Source organism: Panulirus ornatus, chromosome 10, assembly GCF_036320965.1.
Source record: "Panulirus ornatus isolate Po-2019 chromosome 10, ASM3632096v1, whole genome shotgun sequence".
Classification (NCBI taxonomy): domain Eukaryota; kingdom Metazoa; phylum Arthropoda; class Malacostraca; order Decapoda; family Palinuridae; genus Panulirus; species Panulirus ornatus.
Window position 1 is genome coordinate 1475360 of NC_092233.1, and position 23646 is coordinate 1499005.

General features: G+C 48.1%; 1 protein-coding gene across 2 annotated transcripts in view; it reads right to left on the reverse strand.

The window, feature by feature from the left end:
• The window catches only part of LOC139750646 (ionotropic receptor 93a-like), a 60184-nt gene extending 38775 nt beyond the window's left edge, over positions 1 to 21409 (reverse strand). The window contains exons 1-4 of one of the 2 annotated variants that reach the window (XM_071665323.1): positions 21254 to 21409; positions 12919 to 13067; positions 6143 to 6250; positions 918 to 1153 (exon numbers count right to left, since the gene is read on the reverse strand). In XM_071665323.1, coding sequence (XP_071521424.1) covers positions 918 to 1153; positions 6143 to 6250; positions 12919 to 13067; positions 21254 to 21338 — 578 coding nt within the window. In that variant the 5' untranslated portion in view covers positions 21339 to 21409. The remainder of the gene's footprint in view (positions 1 to 917; positions 1154 to 6142; positions 6251 to 12918; positions 13068 to 21253) is intronic. The other variant, XM_071665324.1, reaches the window with a different exon arrangement.
• Between the last annotated feature and the right edge of the window lie 2237 nt (positions 21410 to 23646).

Here is a 23646-nt window from a genome sequence, read left to right on the forward strand (position 1 = left end):
CGGTGGTATAGACGTTACTGTGGGTAAGACCAGCTATGGAAGTGGGACGTTCCTGTGCTTAGGGGCAGATGTGGAGGTGGAAACTTTCTGTGTGTAGGGCTAGCTGTGGAGGTGGGACCTTACTTTGGGTAGGGCCAGCTGTTGTGGTGGGGATGTTACTCTGGGTAAGGCCAACTCTGGTGGTGGGGACGCTACCGTGGGTAGGGCAAGCTGTTGAGGTGGGACGGTACTATGGATAGGTCTAGAAGTGGAGGTAGGACCTTACTGTAGGTAGGGCCAGCTGTGGTGGTGGGACCTTACTGTGGGTAGGGCCAGCTGTGGAGCTAGGACCTATCTTTGGTGGTAGGGACGTTAGTGTAGGTAGGGCCAGCTGTGAAAGTGGGATCTTAGGTAAGGCCAGCTGTGGAGTTGGAACCTTACAGTGAGTAGGGCCAGATTTGGAGGTGGGACCTTCCTGTAGGTCAGCTATGGGGGTTACCGTGGGTAGGGCCAACTGTGAAGGTGGAACGTTATCGTAATTAGGGCCACTTGTGGAGGTGGGACGTTACCGTAGGTAGGGCCAGTTGCGGTGGTGGGGATTTTATTGTGGGTAGGGCTAGCTATGGTGGTAGGGATCATATTGTGGGTAAGGGCAGTTGTTGTGGTGGGTATCTTACTTTGGGTAGGGCTAGCTGTGGTGGTGGGACCTTACCGCAGATAAGGCCAGCTTTGGAGTTGGGCTTTACTGTGGGTAAAGCCAACTCTGGGGGTGCGTATGTTACTGTGGGTAGGGCTAGCTGTGGTGGTGGTGACGGTACTGTGGGTAGGGCCAGCTGTAGTGGTGGGGCCTTAACGTAGGTAGCGTCTGCTGTGGAGTTGAGACCTTACTGTGGGTAGGACCAGTTGTAGTATGGTCAGCTGTGGAGGTAGGACATTACTGTGGGTAGGGCCAGCTGTCGGGCGGTAGATTCAGCAACATGGTGTTCATCATGGCGTAGGACCAATGACGCTTGAGGAGGAGGTGGGCGTCGCTGGACGGGAGGCGTGTCACCAGCAGGAGCCTGGTGCTCCACACCAGCAGGCGTCCCACACGAGACTGGTGAGCGAAGGCTGCCAGGAAGTGTGGGTCATCACTGGTCACCAGGAGGGTGGTGCATGAGGATCGCTGCCTCACCTGATCAGTTACACGACAACATCATATATCATGACTGATCTCACAATGGATCTGAATAACATTGTAAGGTAACACTATAGCCAAACTTTACCAGGTACCAAGCACCAGGACCAGGTGCCACGTATCAGGTACCTAGTTCTAGTACAGAGAAAACCTCAGGAAACAGCATTTTAGAGGAACTACATTTCTGCGGTAAGGATAAGGGGAGGGGATGTGGTGGGCTGGGGGAGGGGTTAAATGGGACGGCTCGTGCCTGAGTGAGTGATGTATCACTTGGATTCAAGCGTGAGTGTGTCACTTACTGGCGGCACTTTGGTAAAGATTGGCGGTAGGAATAACCTTAGATTTCTATCGAATGTTCACACTTGCCAACTACAGTATATCAAACTCTAAAAAGTATTCTACACTTACGGGATAACCTTGCTGTAAATAATGTGAGTGACTGACATGAGAAGCGTTAAAGAATGTGCCAAAGATATAGTTAAAAAATAGTGCAAATATAACTGAAAGATAGATGGTAAGATATTGACAATAAGATATTGGCAATACAAACAGCTTGAGCATTTAAAATATTTCCTGCATATGGTGGTGCGGAAACAATGTACTCCATGGACACATTGGTGCAGAAATAATACACTTCCTGGATAAATTAGTACGGAAACAATGTGCTCTCTGCATATACTGATACAGAAATGATATATTCACTGGAATTATTGGAACGGAAACAATGTATTCCTTGGATACATTGTTACGGAAACAATATATTCACTGGATATATTCATTCAGAGACAATCAATTCACTGGATATATTGGTACGGAAACAATGTACTCCCTGGATATATTGGTACGGAGACAATATATTCACTGGATCTATTGGTACGGAAACAATATATTCTCTGGATATTTTGATACAGAAACAATGTATTCCCTGGATATATTGGCAATGAAACAATATACTCTATGGATATATTGGTACGGAAACAATGTACTCCCTGGGTATATTGCTACGGAAACAATATATTCACTGGATATATTGGTACAGAGACAATGTACTCCCTGGATATATTGATATGGAAACAATGTACTCCCTGGACATACAGGAATGGAAACAATATACTCAGTGGATGCATTGGTACGGAAACAATATATTGACTGGATATATTGGTCCGGAAATGATATATTTACTGGATATATTGGTACGGAAACAATGTACTCCATAAATATATTGGCATGGAAACAATATATTTAATAGATATATTGGTACGGATACAATGTACTCCCTGGATATATTGGCACGGTAACAATGTACTCCCTGGATATATGGCATGGTAACAAAATAATCTCTGCATACAATGGTCCGGAAATAAGATACTTCTTGGATATATTGGTAAGGAAACAATATATTCACTGGATATATTGGTACGGAAACATAATCACTGTATATATTGGGACGGAAACAATATATTCACTTGATATGTTGGTACGGAAATACTACATTCACCGGATATATTGGGACGGAAACAATATATCCACTTCGAGGTATTGGTCTGCAAAAAAAATGCTCCCCGGATATATTCATGTGGAAACAAAATACTCCCTGGATGTATTGGTACAGAAAAATTAAGCTTCCTGGATATATTGGTATAGAAACAATTATTCTCTGGTTATATTGGTACGAATACAGTATATTCACTGGATAATCTGGTACGGAAACAATATACTCCCTGGATAAATTGGTAAGCAAACAATATATTCACTGGAAATATTGGTACGGCAACAATATATTCGCTGGATATATTGGTACGGAAACAATGTACTGCTAGCATTTATCGATACAGAAGGAAAGTAATGACTGGATTTGTTGGTACGGAAATATAATAATCCCAGGTATAGTGAAATAGAAAAAAAAAAAAGATACGCCCGAGATGTATTAATATGGAAATGAATATGTACGGAAAAATATACTTCTCAGATATAATGGAACGGAAGAAAAATATTCCTGGGATGTACTGGAGAGAAAACAAAATAGCCTCCGATGTTTCTGTACAGAAGCAAAATACTCCCAGGATATATTTGTCCGAAAACAATATACTCTCTGGATGTATAGGAAAAAAAAGTACTCCCTGGACATACTGGTACAAAAACAAGATACCCTCTGGATGCACAGGAATCATATACTCCCTGGATATATTGGTACGGAAAAAAGTACTCTGGATATATTAGTAGGGAAAAATACTCCCTGGATATATAGGTATGGAAACAAAACATTCCATAGATGCATCTGTACAGAAACAATACACTCCCTGGATATACTGGAAGAGAAACAGAGTGATCACTGGATTTACTGATACGGAAATTATATACTCAATGGACATATTTGAACGAAAAAATGTATTCCATGTATAAAATGGTACGGAAACAAACGCGTTAAAGGTATTGGAACGGAAAGAAAATACTTCCTGGATATATTGGTAAGGAAACAAAATACTCTTACATATAGGGATACGGACACAAAACACACACTTGGTATATTGATACGGAAATAAGCTACTCACTGGATGTAATCATTAGTAAAGACAAATACTTTCTGCATATATTGGAAAGAAAATCTATACTCCCTGGAACTACTGACAGCGAAGGAAAATACTCCCTGGATACATTAGAATGGATACAATATACTCTCTGACATACTGGTATGGAAACAAAACACTCATTAGTTATACTGATACGGAAACAAAATACTCCCTGGATATAATGATATGGAAAATATATATACATCCGAGAACCAGTCGTAATATGACACCAACAAGTTATAACCACCAGCCAGTCGTGTTCTGACACCAACAAGTTCCTGACAATACCTGTGTCTCACCTACCTGGTCACCACCACCTGTGTCTCACCTACCTAGTCACCACCACCTGTGTCTCACCTGCCTGGTCACCACCACCTGTCTCTCACCTGCGTGGCCACCACCACCAATGTGTCTCAACTGCCTGGTCACCACCACCTGTGTCTCACCTATCTAGTCACCACCACCTGTGTCTCACCTGCCTGGCCACCACCACCTGTGTCTCACCTGCCTGGCCACCACCATCTGTGTCTCACCTGCCTGGCCACCACCACCTGTGTCTCACCTGCCTGGTCAACACCACCTGTCTCACCTACCTGGCCACCACAACCTGTGTCTCACCTGCCTGGCCACCGCCACCTGTGTCTCACCTGCCTGGCCCCCACCACCTGTGTCTCACTTGCCTGGTCACCACCACCTGTGTCTTACCTGCCTGGCCACCACCACTTGTGTCTCACCTGCCTGGTCACCACCACCTGTGTCTCACCTGCCTGGTCACCACCACCTGTGTCTCACCTACCTGGACACCACAACCTGTGTGTCACCTACCTGGTCACCACCACCTGTGTCTCACCTGCCTGGCCACCACCACCTGTGTCTCATCTGCCTGGTCACCACCACCTGTGTCTCACTTACCTGGTCACCACCACCTGTGTCTCACCTGCCTGGTCGCCACCACCTGTGTCTCAGTTGCCTGGTCTCCACCACCTGTGTCTCACCTACCTGGCCACCACCACCTGTGTGTCACCTACCTGGTCACCACCACCTGTGTCTCACCTGCCTGGCCACCACCACCTGTGTCTCACCTATCTGGCCACTACCACCTGTGTCTTACCTACCTGGCCACCACACCTGTGTCTCACCTGCCTGGCCACCACCACCTTTGTGTCACCTACCTGGCCACCACCACCTGTGTCTCATCTGCCTGTCCACCACCACCTGTGTCTCACCTGCCTGGTCACCACCAGCTGTGTCTCACCTACCTGGTCACCACCACCTTTGTCTCACCTACCTGGCCACTACCACCTGTGTCTCACCTACCTGGTCACCACAACCTTTGTCTCATCTGCCTGTCCACCACCACCTGTGTCTCACCTGCCTGGCCACCACCACCTGTGTCTCACCTGCCTGGTCACCACCACCTGTGTCTCACCTGCCTGGTCCCCACCACCTGTGTCTCACCTGTTTGGTCACTACCACCTGTCTCTCACCTACCTGGCCACCACCACCTGTGTCTCACCTGCCTGGTCACCACCACCTGTGTCTCACCTGCCTGGTCACCACCACCTGTGTCTCACCTGCCTGGCCACCACCACCTGTGTCTTACCTACCTGGCCACCACCACCTGTGTCTCACCTACCTGGCCACCACCACCTGTGTCTCACCTGCCTGGCCACCACCACCTGTGTCTCACCTGCCTGGCCACCACCACCTTTGTCTCACCTACCTGTCCACCACCACCTGTGTCTCACCTGCCTGGCCACCACCACCTGTGTCTCACCTACCTGGTCACCACCACCTGTGTCTCACCTGCCTGGTCACCACCACCTGTGTCTCACCTACCTGGTCCACCACCACCTGTGTCTCACCTGCCTGGTCACCACCACCTGTGTCTCACCTACCTGGCCACCACCACCTGTGTCTCACCTGCCTGGTCACCACCACCTGTGTCTCACCTACCTGGCCACCACCACCTGTGTCTCACCTGCCTGGCCACCACCACCTGTGTCTCACCTGCCTGGTCACCACCACCTGTGTCTCACCTGCCTGGTCACCACCACCTGTGTCTCACCTGCCTGGTCACCACCACCTGTGTCTCACCTGCCTGGCCACCACCACCTGTGTCTCACCTGCCTGGCCACCACCACCTGTGTCTCACCTGCCTGGCCACCACCACCTGTGTCTCACCTGCCTGGCCACCACCACCTGTGTCTCACCTGCCTGGTCACCACCACCTGTGTCTCACCTGCCTGGTCACCACCACCTGTGTCTCACCTGCCTGGTCACCACCACCTGTGTCTCACCTGCCTGGTCACCACCACCTGTGTCTCACCTGCCTGGCCACCGCCACCTGTGTCTCACCTGCCTGGCCACCACCACCTGTGTCTCACCTGCCTGGTCACCACCACCTGTGTCTCACCTGCCTGGCCACCGCCACCATCTGCGCCAGGTCGTTGCGGGTAAGGTTATTCTGGTGTTCAGCTGCGGGCCGCCGCAGCCGCCAGGTGGTCCGGGCCTGCACCAGCTCCTGCCATGGGTAGGTGGGTTAGTGTTAACACCCTGATCTTTACCCAAACTGCTACACTGCCACACTATATTCCTGCCACCACCCAGACGGTGTGTGACACCAGTAGGAATCTGCCACCACACAGTCCTTGTTTCACGCAAACAGGTTCCTGCCACCACCCAGTCTTTGTCTGACATGAACAGGTTCCTGCCAACAACAAGTCATTGTCTGACTCTAACAGGTTCTTGCAACCACCAAGTTGTTGTCTAATACCAACAGATTTCTGCAAACATGCAACTGTTGTCTGACAGATAAATTTCATGCCATCACCTAGTCGTTTTTTGACACCAAAAGGTTCCTATCACCACCCAGTCGTTGTCTGACATTATCAGGTTCCTGCCACCATCCAGTTGTTGTCTGACACCGCAAAATTCCTGAAACCACAAAATTGTTGTCTGACATCAAAAGGTATCTGCCACCGTTGAGTCACTGCCTGACACCAACAGTTTCCTGCTACCATTTAGTTGTTGTGTGATACCATCAAGTTCCTGTCACTACTCAATCATTTTCTGACACCAACAGGTTCCTGACACCAGCCGGTCGTTGTCTTAAACCAAGGGGTTACTTTCGTCACCCAGGCTAATCTGACAAAAGGTTCCTGCCACCATCCAGTCTTTTTCTGGCACCAACAGTTTCCTAAAACCAGTCAATCGTTGTCTGACACCAACGAGTTCCTTCTACCAACCACTCAGTTTCCGACACCAACAAGTTACTACCGAGAACCAGTCGTAATGTGACACCAACAAGTTATAACCACCAGCCAGTCGTGTTCTGACACCAACAAGTTCCTGACAATACCTGTGTCTCACCTACCTGGTCACCACCACCTGTGTCTCACCTACCTAGTCACCACCACCTGTGTCTCACCTGCCTGGTCACCACCACCTGTCTCTCACCTGCGTGGCCACCACCACCAATGTGTCCCAACTGCCTGGTCACCACCACCTGTGTTTCACCTATCTAGTCACCACCACCTGTGTCTCACCTGCCTGGCCACCACCACCTGTGTCTCACCTGCCTGGCCACCACCAATGTGTCTCAACTGCCTGGTCACCACCACCTGTGTCTCACCTACCTGGTCACCACAACCTGTGTCTCACCTGCCTGGTCACCACCACCTGTGTCTCACCTGCCTGGTCACCACCACCTGTCTCACCTGCGTGGCCACCACCAACTGTGTCTCAACTGCCTGGTCACCACCACCTGTGTCTCACCTGCCTGGTCACCACCACCTGTGTCTCACCTGCCTGGTCACCACCACCTGTGTCTCACCTGCCTGGTCACCACCACCTGTGTTTCACCTGCCTAGTCACCACCACCTGTGTCTCACCTGCCTTGTCACCACCACCTGTGTCTCACCTGCCTGGTCACCACCACCTGTGTCTCACCTACCTGGCCACCACCACCTGTGTCTCACCTGCGTGGACACCACCACCTGTGTCTCACCTACCTGGTCACCACCAGCTGTCTCACCTGCCTGGCCACCACCACCTGTGTCTCACCTACCTGGCCACCACCACCTGTGTCCTCACCTGCCTAGGTCACCACCACCTGTGTCTCACCTACCTGGTCACCACCACCTGTGTCTCACCTGTCCTGGCTCACCACCACCTGTGTCTCACCTGCCCTGGCACCACCACCCTGTGTCTCACCTGCCTGGTCACCACCACCTGTGTCTCACCTGCCTGGCCACCGCCACCTGTGTCTCACCTGCCTGGCCACCACCACCTGTGTCTCACCTGCCTGGTCACCACCACCTGTGTCTCACCTGCCTGGTCACCACCAACTGTGTCTCACCTGCCTGGGTACCACCACCTGCGTCTCACCTGCCTGGCCACCACCACCTGTGTCTCACCTACCTGCTCACCACCACCTGTGTGTCACCTGCTTGGTCACCACCACCTGTGTCTCACCTGCCTGGTCACCACCACCTGTGTCTCATCTACCTGGCCACCACCACCTCTGTGTCACCTGCCTGGTCACCACCAACTGTGTCTCACCTACCTGGTCACCACCACCTGTGTCTCACCTACCTGGTCACCACCACCTGTGTCTCACCTGCCTGGCCACCACCACCTGTGTCTCACCTACCTGGTCACCACCACCTGTGTCACACCTACCTGGTCACCACCAACTGTGTCTCACCTACCTGGTCACCACCACCTGTGTCTCATCTACCTGGCCACCACCACCTCTGTGTCACCTGCCTGGTCACCACCACCTGTGTCTCACCTACCTGGTCACCACCACCTGTGTCTCACCTACCTGGTCACCACCACCTGTGTCTCACCTGCCTGGTCACCACCAAATGGTTCCTTCCACGAGCCTGTCGTTGTCTCGCGCTATCAGGTTCTTGCCACTAGCTAGCTGTTTTCTGACATCAACTCTTTTTTTTTTTTTCCAAAACTCAGTCATTTTCTGACACCTACAGATTCCAATCACCAGACAGTCGTATCCTGAGACCAAGAGGTTCTTGCCACCAACCAGCCGTTGTTTGATAACAAAAGCTTCCTGTCACCAGCCAGTCGTTGTCTGACACCAGCTATTTCCTTGTACCTGCCGGTAGTTATCTGATACATATAAGTTCTTACTATCAGCCAATCGGTCCCTGACACCAGCACGTTCCTAACATTAGCCAGTCGTTGTCTGAAACCAGCTGGTTCTAACTAACAATCAGTCGATATCTAACACGAACAGGTTCCTACCTCTAACTAGTCGTTGTCTGACATCATCAGGTTCCTACCACCAGGTAATCATTGTCTAACATCAACAGGTTCCTACCACCAGGCAACCGATGTCTGACATCAACAAGCTCCTACCACCAGGCAATCGTTGTCTGACATCGACATGTTCCTACCACCAGCCAATCCTAATGCTGAGTAAATCAAAATAAAGATACGAAGACATTCTCCAAGTAGAACTGTTTCTGACCATGCATGCCTTGTTGTCAGCCTCATCCACGTCCGTGTTGTCTGACCCATCCACGTCCTGCTGTCTGAACCATCCAAGTCATGTTGTCTGACCCATCCACGTCATGTTGTCTGAACCATCCCGTCCTGTTGTCTGACCCATCCACGTCATGTTGTCTGACCCATCCACGTCCTGTTGTCTGAACCATCCACGTCATGTTGTCTGACCCATCCACGTCATGTTGTCTGAACCATCCCGTCCTGTTGTCTGACCCATCCACGTCATGTTGTCTGACCCATCCACGTCCTGTTGTCTGACCCATCCACGTCCTGTTGTCTGACCCATCCACGTCATGTTGTCTGAACCATCCACGTCATGTTGTCTGACCCATCCACGTCATGTTGTCTGACCCATCCACGTCATGTTGTCTGACCCATTCACGTCATGTTGTCTGACCCATTCACGTCATGTTGTCTGAACCATCCACGTCATGTTGTCTGACCCATCCACGTCATGTTGTCTGACCCATTCACGTCATGTTGTCTGACCCATCCACGTCATGTTGTCTGACCCACCCACGTCTTGTTGTCTGAACCATCCACGTCATGTTGTCTGAACCATCCACGTCATGTTGTCTGACCCATCCACGTCATGTTGTCTGACCCATTCACGTCATGTTGTCTGACCCATTCACGTCATGTTGTCTGACCCATTCACGTCATGTTGTCTGACCCATTCACGTCATGTTGTCTGAACCATCCACGTCATGTTGTCTGAACCATCCACGTCATGTTGTCTGACCCACCCACGTCTTGTTTCTGAACCATCCACGTCCTGTTGACTGAACCATCCACGTCCTGTTGTTTGATCCATCCACGTCCTGTTCTCTGACCCATCCACGTCCTGTTGTTTGAACCATCCACGTCCTGTTGTCTGACCCATCCACGTCATGTTGTCTGAACCATCCACGTCCTGTTGTCTGACCCATCCACGTCCTGTTGTCTGACCCATCCACGTTATGTTGTCTGACCCATCCACGTCATGTAGTCTGAACCATCCACGTCCTGTTGTCTGAACCATCCACGTCCTGTTTCTGAACCATCCACGTCCTGTTGTCTGAACCATCCACGTCCTGTTTCTGAACCATCCACGTCCTGTTGTCTGAACCATCCACGTCCTGTTTCTGAACCATCCACGTCCTGTTGTCTGAACCATCCACGTCCTGTTTCTGAACCATCCACGTCCTGTTGTCTGAACCATCCACGTCCTGTTTCTGAACCATCCACGTCCTGTTTCTGAACCATCCACGTCCTGTTGTCTGAACCATCCACGTCCTATTTCTGAACCATCCATGTCCTGTTGTCTGAACCATCCACGTCCTGTTTCTGAACCATCCACGTCCTGTTTCTGAACCATCCACGTCCTGTTGTCTGAACCATCCACGTCCTATTTCTGAACCATCCATGTCCTGTTGTCTGACCCATCCACGTCCTGTTTCTGAACCATCCACGTCCTGTTGTCTGAACCATCCACGTCCTGTTTCTGACCCATTCACAACCTGTTGTTTGACCCATTCACGTCCTGTTGTCTGACCCATCCACGTCATGTTGTCTGACCCATCCACGTCCTGTTCCTGAACCATCCACGTCATGTTGTCTGACCTATCCACGTCCTGTTTCTGAACCATCCCGTCCTGTTGTTTGACCCATCCACGTCCTGTTGTCTGACCTATCCACGTCCTGTTTCTGAACCATCCAAGTCCTGTAGTCTGACCCATCCACGTCCTGTTGTCTGACCCATCCACGTCCTGTTGTCTACCATCCACGTCATGTTGTCTGAGCCATCCATGTCATGTCTGACCCATCCACGTCTTGTTGTCTGACCCATCCACGTCCTGTTGTCTGAACCATCCACGTCCTGTTGTCTGAACCATCCACGTCATGTTGTCTGAACCATCCACGTCATGTTGTCTGAACCATCCACGTCTCGTTTCTGAACCATCCACGTCCTGTTGTCTGAACCATCCACGTTTTGTCTCTGAACCATCCACGTCCTGTTGTCTGAACAATCCACGTCATGTTGTCTGAACCATCCATGTCCTGTTGTCTGAACCATCCACGTCATGTTGGCTGAACCACCCACGTCCTGTTGTCTGAACCATCCACGTCTTGTTTTTAAACCATCCACGTCCTGTTGTCTGAACCATCCACGTCATGTTGTGTGACCCATCCACGTCCTGTTTCTGAACCATCCACGTTATGTTGTCTGAACCATCCACGTCCTCTTGTCTGAACCATCCACGTCCTGCTGGCTGACCAATCCACGGCCTGCTGGCTGACCAATCCACGTCCTGCTGTCTGGCTCATCCAGGTTCTGTTGTCTGACCTATCTACTAACTGTTGTCCAGGCTAAAGCACTGTTTTCCGCTCTCGACCTAGGGTTTAGGCATGTTCTGGAGTCTATCCCGTGTCCTGGCGTTTAATCGTATATTGTCTCCTAGTATTTGACCTTATATTGTCTTCGGCTTACGTCCTAATGTTTGAACCATGTCTTGGTGTCTGGCCCATGTCCTAGTGTTTGGTCCACGTCCTGGTGTCTGGCCCACGTCCTTGTGTCTGGCCCACGTCCTTGTGTCTGGCCCACGTCCTGGTGTTTGGTCCACGTCCTGGTGTCTGGCCCACGTCCTGGTGTCTGGCCCACGTCTTGGTGTCTGGTCCACGTCCTGGTGTCTGGTCCACGTCCTGGTGTCTGGCTCACGTCCTGGTGTCTGGTCCACGTCCTGGCGTCTGGTCCACGTCCTGGTGTCTGGTCCACGTCCTGGTGTCTGGTCCACGTCCTGGTGTCTGGCTCACGTCCTGGTGTCTGGTCCACGTCCTGGTGTCTGGCCCACGTCCTGGTGTCTGGCCCTCGTCCTGGTGTCTGGCCGTAGTCTTGGTGTCTGGCCCATGTCCTGGTGTCTGGTCCACGTCCTGGTCTCTGGCCCACGTCCTGGTGTCTGGCCCACGTCCTGGTGTCTGGCCCACGTCCTGGTGTCTGGCCCACGTCCTGGTGTCTGGCCCACGTCCTGTTGTCTGGCTCACCTCTTGGTGTCTGAGCCATGTCCTGGTGTCTGGCCCACGTCCTGGTGTCTGGCTCACGTCCTGTTGTCTGGCCCACGTCCTGTTGTCTGGCTCACCTCTTGGTGTCTGAGCCATGTCCTGGTGTCTGGCCCACGTCCTGGTGTCTGGCCCACGTCCTAGTGTCTGGCCCACGTCCTGGTGTCTGGCCCACGTCCTGGTGTCTGGCCCACCTCTTGGTGTCTGAGCCATGTCCTGGTGTCTGAGCCATGTCCTGGTGTCTGGCCCACGTCCTGGTGTCTGGCCCACGTCCTGGTGTCTGGCCCACGTCCTGGTGTCTGGCCCATGTCCTGGTGTCTGGCCCACGTCCTGTCAGGGAGGCACCTTTAGGAACGCCTGCAAGAGTGGAGGGAGGCAGCTGTGAGAACAGATGCAGGAGTGTTGGGAAGCAGCTGTGGAAACACCAGTAAGAGTGCGTGGAGGGAACTTTTGGAGCAACTTCAAGAGTGTGGGGAAGAAGGTGTGGGAGCATCTAGTGTGGGGCGGGAAGAATGGGAGTACCTGCAGGAATGTGGGCAGAGAACAATGGGAGCACCTGCAGGAGTGTGGGGAGGCAACTGTGGGAGCACCTGCAGGAGTGTGGGGAGGCAGCTGAGGGAGCACCTGCAGGAGTAAGGACGATGAAGTGGCATCGTCTGTCAGGAGGAGGACGGTGCAGTGAGGTTGGGAGGTGGCGTCCAGCACCGCCAGGACTGCAGCAGCCGCCTCCTGCTCACCCCTGGCTAGCCCGTCGTCCATTACCTTGGCCTCGGCTGCAAGCACCACAAACAAGATGACGTACTTGATCTCCGTCAGTGATCATGACTACACAAGTAACTTAACGCGCCATATTATCCCTCTCTAGACAACATACAGCAGTGGGTCACCTCAGAGGAGGTACATGACCTCTCCTGCCTTATGGTATGTACCTATAACACTGCTTCTCCAACATACATACATATACCACTTGTTGGACAGAATGATTCGTCATGTCTCTTGTATAACACTACAGAGCTTACAAGTATCACAAACTCAGTCGTTAAGAATACATAGAAGTAAAGAGAACTCTTGGTGCGTCACGGGAAGGAAGACTTATGGTAAGTTGCCCACTGATGAACAACACTTGATGTATTTCGTGGTAAGTTGCCCAATGGTTAACTAACAATTGATGTTCTTTGTCATGGTAAGCTTCCACTGGTGAAGTGTGTAAGCTATGGGTCATAGGCTGACCTTATTCTGCTAGGGTAACACTCGCTCACTTGGATCTGTCAGAAGTACAAGAGTTTCAGAATATTTTCTAGAATTCTACCAGTTCAGTGGTCACATGTCGTGTGTGCACGAGACGTTTCGTTGCCAGCTCAACCATGTGCTAACCCGGACCTAATATGGCAAATCTTGCCGGATTTAGTGTTGTCAGTAACAACAACTGTTGTAATGTGGCGTCCAACGTATCCTGTCAACGACTGCGTAACAGGATTACAAAGTTCACACAGGTCAGATATAACTATAGACGTTAAATCTGATCTTATTGTCAACATTTATGAACTACGTAATGTCTTGCAAGCTTAATTGAGACCGGCACTGAAAACGTTGAACTGTCCCAAAACTTAAGATGTTTTATCCTAGTGCGGGTTTACAACCAAGCAGTGTAGACCGGCAGCATACACCAACAATGTGGACCAACGATGTAGACCCGCAGTGTAGACTAGCATTGTAGACCAGAAGATTACACCAGTAGTGTAGACCTGAAGTCTACACCAGCAGTGTAGAACAGTAGTGTAGACCAGAAGACCACACCAGCAGTGTAGACCAGAACTCTACACCAGCAGTGTAGACCAGATCTCTACACCAGCAGTGTAGACCAGCAGCGTAAACCAGAAGACCACACCAGCAGTGTAGACCAGATCTCTACACCAGCAATGTAGACCAGAAGACTAAACCAGCAATGTAGACCAGCAGTGTAAACCAAAAGACCAAACCAGCAGTGTAGACCAGAAGACTACACCAGTAGTGTAGACCAGAAGTCTACACCAGCAGTGTAGACCAGAAGTCTACACCAGCAGTGTAGACCAGAAGTCTACACCAGCAGTGTAGACCAGAAGTCTACACCAGCAGTGTAGACCAGAAGTCTACACCAGCAGTGTAGACCAGAAGTCTACACCAGCAGTGTAGACCAGAAGACCACACCAGCAGTGTAGACCAGAAGACCACACCAGCAGTGTAGACCAGAAGACCACACCAGCAGTGTAGACCAGAAGACCACACCAGCAGTGTAGACCAGAAGACTATGCCAGCAGTGTAGACCAGAAGTCTACACCAGCAGTGTAGATCAGAAGTCTACACCAGCTGTGTAGACCAGAAGACCACACCAGCAGGGTAGACAAGAAGACTACATCAGAAGTGTAGACCAAAACTCTACACTAACAGGGAAGACCAGAAGACTACACCAGCTGTGAAGACCAGCAGTGTAAACTAAATGACCACACCAGCAGTGTAGACCAGATCTCTACACCAGCAGTGCAGACCAAATCTCTACACCAGCAGTGTAGACCAGAAGACCATACCAGCAGTGTAGACCAGAAGACTAGACCAGCAGTGTAGACCAGAAGACTAGACCAGCAGTGTAGACCAGATCTCTACACCAGCAGTGAAGACCAGAAGACTACACCAGCAGTGTAGACCAAAACTCTACACCAGCAGTGTAGACCAAAACTCTACACCAGCAGTGTAGACCAGAAGACTACACCAGCAGTTAAGACCAGCAGTGTAAACCAGAAGACCACATCAGCAATGTAGACCAGATCGTTACACCAGTAGTGTAGACCAGAAGTCTACACAAGCAGTGCAGACTAGCAGTGTTGAGCAGAAGCCTACATCAACACTCTAGTCTGACAGCGTAGACCAGCAATGTAGTCCAGAAGCCTATACAAGCAGTCTAGACAAACAGTGTAGACCAACAGTGAAGACTAGCAGTGTAAACAAGAAGACTACATCAGTGGTGTAGACCAAAACTCTACACCAGCAGTGTAGGTCACAAGACTACACCAGCAATGTTGACCAGACATCTACATCAGCAGCGTAGACCAGAACTCTACACCAGCAGTGTGGACCAGAACCCTACACCAGCAGTGTGGACCAGAAGACTACATCAGCAGTGTAGGAAGAAGACTACACCAGCAGTGTAGACCAGAAGACTACACCAGCAGTGCAGAGAAGAAGGCTACACCAGCAGTGTAGACCAGAACCCTACACCAGCAGTGTAGGCCAGAATTCTACACCAGGGGTCCCGGGTTCGATCCTGGTTGTTGGAGGTTTGAATAATATATGGTAGCGTGCTATCATATATATATATATGTATATATATATATATATATATATATATATATATATATATATATATATATATATATATATATATATATATATATATATATATATATATATATATATGTGTGTGTGTGTGTGTGTGTGGAAATAAAAAGAGCGTGGTTGAGAGAGCAGAAAAGGGTGTTTTGAAATGGTTTTGAAATGAGTGAGGAAAGATTGACCAAGAGGATATATGTGTCGGAGGTGGAGGGAACGAGGAGAAGAGGGAGACCAAATTGGAGGTGGAAAGATGGAGTGAAAAAGATTTTGTGTGATCGGGGCCTGAACATGCAGGAGGGTGAAAGGAGGGCAAGGAATAGAGTGAATTGGAGCGATGTGGTATACCGGGGTTGACGTGCTGTCAGTGGATTGAATCAAGGCATGTGAAACGTCTGGGGTAAACCATGGAAAGCTGTGTAGGTATGTATATTTGCGTGTGTGGACGTATGTATATACATGTGTATGAGGGTGGGTTGGGCCATTTCTTTCGTCTGTTTCCTTGCGCTACCTCGCAAACGCGGGAGACAGCGGCAAAAAAAAAGAAAAATGAATAATATATATATATATATATATATATATATATATATATATATATATATATATCCCTAAAATTTAATGATACTCTCTCACCCCAACTCTCATTTGCCCGCTTTTTCACCTCTTGCACCTTTCTCTTGACCTCCTGCCTCTTTCTTTTATACATCTCCCACTCATTTGCATTTTCCCTGCAAAAATCGTCCAAATGGCTCTCTATTCTCTTTTACTAATAATCTTACTTCTTCATCCCACCGCTCACTACCCTTTCTAATCAACCCACCTCCCACGCTTCTCATGCCATAAGCATCTTTTGCGCAAGCCATCACTGCTTCCCTAAATACATCTCATTCCTCCCCCACTCCCTTACCTCCTTTGTTCTCACCTTTTTTCATTCTGTACTCAGTCTCTCCTGGTACTTCCTCACACAAGTCTCCTTCCCAAGCTCACTTACTCTCACCACACTCTTCCACCCAACATTCTCTCTTCTTTTCTGAAAACCTCTACAAATCTTCACCTTCGCCCCCACAAGATAATGATCAGACATCCCTCCAATTGCACCTCTCAGCACAACATCCAAGAGTCTCTTTCGCGCGCCTGTCAGTTAACACGTAATCCAATAACGCTCTCTGGCCATCTCTCCTACTTACATACGTATACTTATGTATATCTCGCTTTTTAAACCAGGTATTCCCAATCACCAGTATTTTTTCAGCACATAAATCTACAAGCTCTTCACCATTTCCATTTACAACACTGAGCACCCCATGTATACCAATTATTCCCTCAACTGCCACATTACTCACCTTTGCATTCAAATCATCCATCACTATAACCCGGTCTTTTGCATCAAAACCACTAACTCTCTCATTCAGCTGCTCCCAAAACACTTGCCTCTCATAATCTTTCTTCTCATGCCCAGGTGCATATGCACCAATAATCACCCATCTCTCTCCATCTGGAAGGAGGTAAATAAAGTGCGTAAGACAAGGGAGCAAATGGGAACGTCAGTGAAGGGGGCTAATGGGGAGGTGATAACAAGGAGTGGTGATGTGAGGAGATGGAGTGAGTATTTTGAAGGGTTGTTGAATGTGTTTGATGATATAGTGGCAGATATAGGGTGTTTTGGTCGAGGTGGTGTGCAAAGTGAGAGGGTTAGGGAAAATGATTTGGTAAACAGAGAAGAGGTAGTAAAAGCTTTGCGGAAGATGAAAGCTGGCAAGGCAGCGGGTTTGGATGGTATTGCAGTGGAATTTATTAAAAAAGGGGGTGACTGTATTGTTGACTGGTTGGTAAGGTTATTTAATGTATGTATGATTCATGGTGAGGTGCCTGAGGATTGGCGGAATGCTTGCATAGTGCCATTGTACAAAGGCAAAGGGGATAAGAGTGAGTGCTCAAATTAAGGAGGTATACGTTTGTTGAGTATTCCTGGTAAATTATATGGGAGGGTATTGATTGAGAGGGTGAAGGCATGTACAGAGCATCAGATTGGGGAAGAGCAGTGTGGTTTCAGAAGTGTAGAGGATGTGTGGATCAGGTGTTTGCTTTGAAAAATGTATGTGAGAAATACTTAGAAAAGCAAATGGATTTGTATGTAGCATTTCTGGATCTGGAGAAGGAATATGATAGAGTTGATAGAGATGCTCTGTGGAAGGTACTAAGAATATATGGTGCGGGAGGCAAGTTGTTAGAAGCAGTGAACAGTTTTTTATCGAGGATGTTAGGCATGTGCACGTGTAGGAAGAGAGGAAAGTGATTGGTTCTCAGTGAATGTAGGTTTGCGGCAGGGGTGTGTGATATCTCCATGGTTGTTTAATTGGTTTATGTATGGGGTTGTTAGGGAGGGGAATGCAAGAGTTTTGGAAAGAGGGGCAAGTATGAAGTCTGTTGTGGATGAGAGAGCTTGGGGAAAGAGTCAGTTGTTGTTATCTGATGATACAGCGCTGGTGGCTGATTCATGTGAGAAACTGTAGAAGCTGGTGACTGAGTTTGGTAAAGTGTGTGAAAGAAGAAAGTTAAGAGTAGATGTGAATAAGAGCAAGGTTATTCGGTACAGTAGGGTTGAGGGTCAAGTCAATTGGGAGGTAAGTTTGAATGGAGAAAAACTGGAGGAAGTAAAGTGTTTTAGGTATCTGGGAGTGGATCTGGCAGCGGATGGAACCATGGAAGCGGAAGTGAATCATAGGGTGGGGGAGGGGGCGAAAATCCTGGCAGTCTTGAAGAATGTTTGGAAGTCGACAACATTTTCTCGGCAAGCAAAAATGGGTATGTTTGAAGGAATAGTGGTTCCAACAATGTTGTATGGTTGCGAGGCGTGGGCTATGGATAGAGTTGTGCGGAGGAGGGTGGATGTGCTGGAAATGAGATGTTTGAGGACAATATGTGGTGTGAGGTGGTTTGATCGAGTAAGTAATGTTAGGGTGAGAGAGATGTGTGGAAATAAAAAGAGCGTGGTTGAGAGAGCAGAAGAGGGTGTTTTGAAATGGTTTGGTCAAATGGAGAGAATGAGTGAGGAAAGATTGATCAAGAGGATATATGTGTCGGAGGTGGAGGGAACGAGGAGAAGTGGGAGACCAAATTGGAGGTGGAAGGATGGAGTGGAAAAGATTTTGAGTGATCGGGGCCTGAACATGCAGGAGGGTGAAAGGCGTGCAAGGAATAGAGTGAATTGGAACGATGTGGTATACCGGGGTTGACGTGCTGTCAATGGATTGAACCAGGGCATGTAAAGCGTCTGGGGTAAACCATGGAAAGTTGTGTGGGGCCTGGATGTGGAAAGGGAGCTGTGGTTTCGGTGCATTATTACATGACAGCTAGAGACTGAGTGTGAACGAATGTGGCCTTTGTTGTCTTTCCTAGCGCTACCTTGCACACATGAGGGGGGAGGGGGCTGTTATTCCATGTGTGGCGAGGTGGCGATGGGAATGAATAAAGGCAGACAGTATGAATTATGTACATGTGTATATGTCTGTGTGCGTATATATATGTATATGTTGAGATGTGTAGGTATGTATATTTGCATGTGTGGACGTGTATGTATATATATGTGTATGTGGGTGGGTTGTACCATTGTTTCGTCTGTTTCCTTGCGCTACTTCGCTAACGCGCGAGATAGCGACAAAGCAAAATAGATAAATATATATATATATATATATATATATATATATATATATATATATACGAATAAAGTGCATATGAACGCGCACCTTCATAGAACATTTCTACCTCCAACAGCAAGGATCGAACCCGGGACCCTTGTGCCGCAGGCAGGAGTGCTACTGCTAGGCTATGGGCCTGGCTAATAAGAAATAACTATTCGAATATTATGTACTCGAATACCCTTCGTCTCACGTTGGTGAGCAACGGGGTCTACACCGGTTATTTCCCCACAGGCGCACATAGCCAGCAGATAGCATTTTACCGAATCTAACTGTACAACGCGGAGGTATATGAATACGAATAAAGTGCATATGAACGCGCACCTTCATAGAACATACAAACCTCCAACAGCCAGGATCGAACCCGGGACCCCTGTGCCATAGGCGGAATGCTACCGCTAGGCTATGGGCCTACTAGTAGGAAATAACTATGTGCCTCCAAGGCTTAATACCACATATTGTCCTCAAATATTCATTTCTAACACATCCACCCTCCTTCGCCCAACCCAATCTATCCCCCACGCCTCCCATGTTCCTTCAAACATATCCATTTTTGCTCTCCGAGATAACGCTCTCTCTTTCCACACATTCTTCATCGGTCCCAGAACCTTCGCTCCCTCCCCCACTCTGTGACTCACTTCCGCTTCCATGCTTCTATTCGCTGCCAATTCTAATCCCAGATATCTAAAACACTTCACTTCCTCCAATTTTTCTCCATTCAAACATACATCCCAATTAACTTGTCCCTCAACCATGCTGAACCTAATAACTTTGCTTTTATTCACATTTGCTCTCAACTTTCTCCTTTCACACATTTTTCCAAACTAAGACACCAGACTCTGCAGTTTCTCACTCGAATCAGCCACTAGTGCTGTACTATCGGCGAACAACAACTGACTCGCTTCCACAACAGACTGCATACTTGCCCCTCTCTCCAAAGCTCTTGCATTTACCGTCCTAACCACTCCATCCATAAAAAAATTAAACAACCATGGAGACATCACACATCCCTGCCCAGATCGACCTTCACTGGGAATGAATCACTTCCTTCTCTTCCTACTCGTGCATATGCCTTCCATACACTCTTGATAAAAACTTTTCACCGCTTCTAGCAGCTTACCTCACACACCATATATTCTTAATACCTTGCATAAAGCATCTCTATCAGCCCCATTATATGCCTTCTCCAGATCCATACATGCCGTACTCAAACTCATCTGTTTTTCTAAGTATTTCTCACACACATTCTTCAAAGCAAACACCTGATCAACACATCCTCTGCCACTTATGAAACCACACTGCTTTTCCCCACTCTGATGAACTGTACATGCCTTCACCCTCTCAATCAATACCTTCCCATATAATTTCCCAGGAACACTCAACAAACATGCCTCTGTAGTTTGAACATTCACCTTTATCCCCTTTACCTTTGTACAATGGCAATATACATGAATTCCATCAATACTCAGGCATTTCACCATGGTCCACACATGCAGTATATCCTCACCAACCAATAAACAACACAGTCACTCTTTTTCGTAACAAAGTCAACTGCAATACCATCCACTCCAGACGCCTCTTCTCTCTTCACCAAACCATCCTCTCTCACTCTCTAACTTCGCATTATCATTATTATCATTGTTATTATTATTATCATTATTATTATTATCATCATTATCATTATTATTACTATCATTATAATTATTATTATCATTATCATTATTATCATCATCATTATTATCATCATTATTATCATTACTACTATTAGTATTGATGATAGTCTCATCAGTATTATCAGAGTGTTATCGATATAATTAAGATAATGATGTCATCATTATAATCTTTAGAACTAGTGTAAGGCTTCCTGCTGGACATGTGACTGTGATTAGAATGTGTACCTGATGATAGGCCCGGGGGCGGGGTACTCCCTACTATCACCATCACCACCACCATCAGGCCCTGGAGTAGCCTACTTCCCACCATTATGACCAACTTCTCCCTCACGACACCGTCCCAGTCCGTTTCTGCCGCTGCTGCTGGTCAGCTAAAGCCGCCTCACCTGCAGGAAGTAAATTACTATGATTAATGATTACATCAACCTGACAGGTGACTGGCTGGGTACAATCTCATCCCCTGGTGTACATGGAACTTGTAACCTTCCCCTGTGATAGCTGGCGTTGTCTTGCTAACGCTCAGGACATATGGAGAGAATGGGCGAGGAAAGATTGACAAAGAGGATATATGTGTCAGAGGTGGAGGAAACAAGAAGAAGCTGGAGACTGAATTGGAGGTGGAAGGATGGCGTGAAAAAGATTTTGAGCTATCCAAGCCTGAACATACTGGAGGGTGAGAGGCGTGCATGGAAAAGAGTGAATTGGAATGATGTGGTATACCGGGGTCGACGTGCTGTCAATGGAATGAGCCAGGACATGTGAAGCGTCTGGGGTAAACCATGGAAAGGTCTGTGGGGCCTGGATGTGGACAGAGAGCTGTGGTTTCGGTGTATTACGTATGAGAGCTAGAGACTGAGTGTGGAAGAATGTGGCCTTTTTTTGTCTGTTTTCCTGGCGCTACCTGGCTGAAGCGGGGGCAGCGATGCTGTTTCTTGTGGGGCGGAGTAGCAACAGAAATGGATGAAGGCAAGCAAGTATTAACATGTGCATATATGTATATATCTGTGTGTGTATGTATGTATATGTTGATATGTATATGTATGTATATGTGCGTATAAGGGCGTTTATATATATATATATATATATATATATATATATATATATATATATATATTTTATACTTTGTCGCTGTCTCCCGCGTTTGCGAGGTAGCGCAAGGAAACAGACGAAAGAAATGGCCCCCCCCCCCCCCCATACACATGTATATACATACGTCCACACACGCAAATATACATACCTACACAGCTTTCCATGGTTTACCCCAGACGCTTCACATGCCTTGATTCAATCCACTGACAGCACGTCAACCCCGGTATACCACATCGCTCCAATTCACTCTATTCCTTGCCCTCCTTTCACCCTCCTGCATGTTCAGGCCCCGATCACACAAAATCTTTTTCACTCCATCTTTCCACCTCCAATTTGGTCTCCCTCTTCTCCTTGCTCCCTCCACCTCCGACACATATATCCTCTTGGTCAATCTTTCCTCACTCATCCTCTCCATGTGCCCAAACCACTTCAAAACACCCTCTTCTGCTCTCTCAACCACGCTCTTTTTATTTCCACACATCTCTCTTACCCTTACGTTACTCACTCGATCAAACCACCTCACACCACACATTGTCCTCAAACATCTCATTTCCAGCACATCCATCCTCCTGCGCACAACTCTATCCATAGCCCACGCCTCGCAACCATACAACATTGTTGGGACCACTATTCTCTCAAACATACCCATTTTTGCTTTCCGAGATAATGTTGTCGACTTCCAAACATTCTTCAAGGCTCCCAGAATTTTCGCCCCCTCCCCCACCCTATGATCCACTTCCGCTTCCATGGTTCCATCCGCTGCCAGATCCACTCCCAGATATCTAAAACACTTCACTTCCTCCAGTTTTTCTCCATTCAAACTCACCTCCCAATTGACTTGACCCTCAACCCTACTGTACCTAATAACCTTGCTCTTATTCACATTTACTCTTAACTTTCTTCTTCCACACACTTTACCAAACTCAGTCACCAGCTTCTGCAGTTTCTCACATGAATCAGCCACCAGCGCTGTATCATCAGCGAACAACAACTGACTCACTTCCCAAGCTCTCTCATCCCCAACAGACTTCATACTTGCCCCTCTTTCCAAAACTCTTGCATTTACCTCCCTAACAACCCCATCCATAAACAAATTAAACAACCATGGAGACATCACACACCCCTGCCGCAAACCTACATTCACTGAGAACCAATCACTTTCCTCTCTTCCTACACGTACACATGCCTTACATCCTCAATAAAAACTTTTCACTGCTTCTAACAACTTTCCTCCCACACCATATATTCTTAATACCTTCCACAGAGCATCTCTATCAACTCTATCATATGCCTTCTCCAGATCCATAAATGCTACATACAAATCCATTTGCTTTTCTAAGTATTTCTCACATACATTATTCAAAGCAAACACCTGATCCACACATCCTCTACCACTTCTGAAACCACACTGCTCTTCCCCAATCTGATGCTCTGTACATGCCTTCACCCTCTCAATCAATACCCTCCCATATAATTTACCAGGAATACTCAACAAACTTATACCTCTGTAATTTGAGCACTCACTCTTA